At 40.8% G+C, this 4,313-nt stretch overlaps 1 protein-coding gene across 1 annotated transcript; it reads right to left on the reverse strand.

Moving 5' to 3' along the window:
- Positions 1 to 331: 331 nt before the first annotated feature.
- LOC139181470 (uncharacterized protein CXorf66 homolog) lies at positions 332 to 3,302 on the reverse strand. Its single transcript, XM_070784990.1, has 3 exons — positions 3,181 to 3,302; positions 2,349 to 2,505; positions 332 to 1,172 (listed from the first exon to the last, which is right to left on the reverse strand). The coding sequence occupies exons 1-3, from the start codon at positions 3,266 to 3,268 to the stop codon at positions 332 to 334; spliced, it is 1,086 nt and encodes a 361-aa protein (XP_070641091.1). The 5' UTR covers positions 3,269 to 3,302.
- Positions 3,303 to 4,313: the final 1,011 nt, after the last annotated feature.

Genomic DNA, 4,313 nt, shown 5'->3' on the forward strand with positions numbered 1-4,313 from the left:
AAGTCGTGTCCAACTCTGTGCGACCCTATGGACTGCAGCAGGCTGGGTTTCCCTGTCCCTCACCATCTCCCAGAATTTGCCCAAGTAGATCTAAGATACCTCCCAAAGAGATTTATACCTCTAAAATACAATAATAATTACAACAAAATCAGTTGTTATGTCACACATTTATTTACTATTTTTCAAGTAAATTGCCTCGAGATGGATATAAGTCTAATCTCAATAGTGATACCAAGTGGAGTTTTCCTCTACCAGGTTCTTAAATATGGTGAGCGTATAATAGTTCATAGAAGCTTGCTTCTTCTGCATGGGTGGTCTTTCTTTTGATCCCTTAATTATTTCGGGAGTTTTTAAACATGTCTTCCTTGCATTTTATATTGCACATTATAATCACCTCCCTGTCACTCTCACCATCACTGTTGTATGTTGTGATATCACTGTCACTCGTGTTGCCATACAGTGTGTTGTATTTGGGTTGTTTCTTTTTATACGACTTGTAAAAGTGCTTCAATTCCCGTGAAAACAGTGTAACTGGAACATGCTTTTTATTGGCGTCTGAAACATGAGTGATGAACGGCTCAGAAACAGCTCTGCAAACAAGGCACTTTTCCTTGTAGCATCGACAAAACTTCACTGGATGAAGCCTAGATAATATTTCTGCCCTACCTGCACTAGCTGGGCATTTTAGTTTAAGATATCTCTGGCGTTTGGTCAGTTTATCTACACTTGATTGCTCAGAGAAGCTCTGATTCTGTGGATAGGGTAGAGGAGTTTTGGTTGGCTTGACCCGACACTGTAGACTTGGTGGCCAAGTTGACTTGATGGCCTTCTCTGGATAGGATGGACTGACCTGACTGACTAGCTTATGGGCATGAGCCTGCCTGTGTGCCTTTTTTGGACTGCGTGTTCTATGCAACTTTTCCTGGGGGGGTGATCCTAACACTTTTTTGGGAGCTGATGGCTTGGATGGTTTTTTTTGACTCGAGGGCCTGACTAACTTTTCTGCACTTGAAGGAACTTTTCGTGGACTTGAGGGCCCAGATGACTTATCTATTCTGGATACCACGGATTGTTTTTCTGGATCACCCAGACCAGCAGTCGGTGACTTGGAGTCAGTAAATGATATTTTAGATGACCTGGATGCCTTGATGGTGATATCTTCTTTCTTGTCCCTGAAAATACAGAGGATTTGGAATATGACAATTTAAATCAGAGGAGCAAGATTGCTGTTACCAGAAAATATGAGTTATTGTGTCAATTTAGACTTGTGGTCTTTTTGTGGCTCTAGCAGGAAAATTGAACACAGTAAGAATCAGAGTGTGGTGAAAACTATGAGTCAGGTTACAGGTTTGAACTCGTGTTGAATGCTTTTTCTTTTTCTTAATTTTGCTGTTTCAACCACAGTGGATAACCATATAGTCTATATACGCAATGACACAAACTTGTTTCAAATCTACTGTTGAGAGAGAGAGAGAGAATTTATCTAATCCAGAAATTATAGTTTTTACAAAAAAGTCACAAGTTGATATGCAACTGAGGCACAAATGTCACAACTTGTCACATAAAAAAGTCTTAGACCAAATTCATTGTTTTCCTATCATATTTACACCATCAAGGTTTGTAACCATACATATTAATCCTCACATGCTAACTCTAAAACTGAAGGAATAGAACAGTGGTATATTTCAGTCACCAGTCCTTGGATTGGGAAATTTTTAGAGACCCAGTATACCAAGTGCCAGCCTAATCCTCCTATATTAAAGCCAGGGACTAGAATCACTGAACACAGTTGAAAATTTTTCATGTTATTACATCTCAAAATGATAGATTATCCAAAATGTGTTACTATCTTTGGAATGCAGAGACCCAACTCCTTCTCCCCTGAGATTTTGATTCTGTCTTATTTAGATAGTCATTCCCTCTTTTCATAGACTCAACTTACAATGAAATTAGCAGCCTGGGGCTCAAGTGAACCCTGAATAGGAGGTAGTTTTGGCTAAAGTTGATAATGTACTTGAGATAATTTAAGAGCTTCATTTAAGTGAACATATCCAGCCCACAAGATGTTGGTAGCTCTTCTGAAGTCTCAAGTTAATGGTAAGTAACAAAACAACAGTGAACCCGCTTACGTGTGAGTGCGCATGCGTGTGCAGGTACAGTTCCTCATGCGCGTGCACACCCACCTCCTCACCTCACCCCTACACCCTGCCACTTTGTGTTTTTAGTTCAAAGGTGTAAGACTTAATGTGGCTGCTTTGGGGACTTCCCCGCTCTCACAGTTATAGAGTATAGTGAAGAACACGTGCCTCCCCCAACCTTGTACTTTTATTCAAAGGTGTAAGACTTACTTGGCTGCTTTATGGGCTTCCTCGCTATCACAGCTATAGTGAAGCAAGCAGGTACACGTGACCATATACCCAGTGATAAGGGTACCAATTATAATAATGAGTAGACGTCGCCGTAATTCCTGCAGTTTGGTCTGCTTGAATTCAGCATGTGTAGTTACTGTGAAAGAACATGTATCATCAGAACATGTGCTTGGGAACCAAGTTTGCTTCCATTTTGATGGGGGTTTGTTACTGCAGATCCAAGTCAAATCTCATCATCAATCATTTCTTTAAGCATGATAACCACTGTCATTTTCCTCCCTCTATCACCTCTCCAGCCAGCCACAGTCTACAAGCCAAATCTGGGAGCTGCCTTTTGGCTAATCAGTATGATTTCCTAGGTTACCCCACATCGTGGCTTGTTCAACCCATTACCTAGGTATTTGAATGTGTGAATGCACTGGAGTGTTGATGTGTGTGTGAATGTGTATGGTGGGAAAAGGGATGGGACAAGAAAACACAGTTCTTGAAACCTACTATGTGTTAGGTACCATGCTAGATTCATTCACATAGAATTTTCTGGTATGGCTTGTGGGGGAGGGGCAGGGGTTGGTGGATTGGGTGGGGAAGGGGAATGAAAGGGGACAGTAAGGCTGTACTCTTCATGTTTCTATGTTTGGAATGTTTACACAGAAGTAAAACTTTCAGGTGTTGTCCTAGAAATTCTCGAAGACCTACTCATAGTAAAGTAGAATAAACAGCAGATTTCTTATACACAGCTAGCTTGTTTAAGTACTGGAATACATTTAACATAATAGATCATAATTTCTAGGTTTTAAGGTTAGGGACATACCTGCAGTAGCAGATCCATTGCTTTCATTTCTATCTAAACAACTACTTGTCCAAATTGATAAAAGGAGGACATAAATGAAGAGATTCATGTCCAGGACCTTGTTGTCCTGTTTCCTCTCCCAAGGAAACTGCTGGATTTAAAATGGCTCAGCTTGTTTTATAATAATGACTTCATAATCATTCTCTGTCATATCCTGACAACATAATCTCACCATGGTGACACATGAGCTCCTGGGTACAAATATTATGAAAAGAATTTTAATCCTTTATTTCTCCATGACATCAAATATTCTATCAGATCTGAATCAAAAAGTTTGAGACATTATTAAGCACAGAAGGCAGAGAAAATGAGTTAGCTCTAGATACTGAAGAACTATTTTTCTTTATTAAATGTTAAGGAGGCACCTTACAGCCCTATAGTAGTTCTTAACGTGTTTTAGAGGTTAAATCATCCTGGGGTATAAGTTTGTAGGAATTTTTCTTACAAATATTAAGATTTTGAATATCCCTCAAGCTTTTTATTGAGCTGCTTTTAATGGGTACCCAAGATCATGGCATCCGGTCCCATCACTTCATGGGAAGTAGATGGGGAAACAGGGGAAACAGTGTCAGACTTTATTTTTTGGGGCTCCAAAATCACTGAAGATGGTGACTGCAGCCATGAAATTAAGAGACGCTTACTCCTTGGAAGGAAAGTTATGACCAACCTAGATAGCATATTCAAAAGCAGAGACATTACTTTGCCAACAAAGGTCCGTCTAGTCAAGGGTATGGTTTTTCCTGTGGTCATGTATGGATGTGAGAGTTGGACTGTGAAGAAGGCTGAGCGCCAAAGAATTGATGCTTTTGAACTGTGGTGTTGGAGAAGACTCTTGAGGGTCCCTTGGACTGCAAGGAGTTCCAACCAGTCCATTCTGAAGGACATCAGCCCTGGGATTTCTTTGGAGGGAATGATGCTGAAGCTGAAACTCTTTGGCCACCTCATGAGAAGAGTTGACTCATTGGAAAAGACTCTGATGCTGAGAGGGATTGGGGGCAGGAGGAGAAGGGGACGACAGAGGATGAGATGGCTGGATGGCATCACTGACTCGATGGACGTGAGTCTGAGTGAACTCCGGGAGTTGGTAATGGACA

Source organism: Bos indicus, chromosome X (assembly GCF_029378745.1).
Source record: "Bos indicus isolate NIAB-ARS_2022 breed Sahiwal x Tharparkar chromosome X, NIAB-ARS_B.indTharparkar_mat_pri_1.0, whole genome shotgun sequence".
NCBI classification, from domain to species: domain Eukaryota; kingdom Metazoa; phylum Chordata; class Mammalia; order Artiodactyla; family Bovidae; genus Bos; species Bos indicus.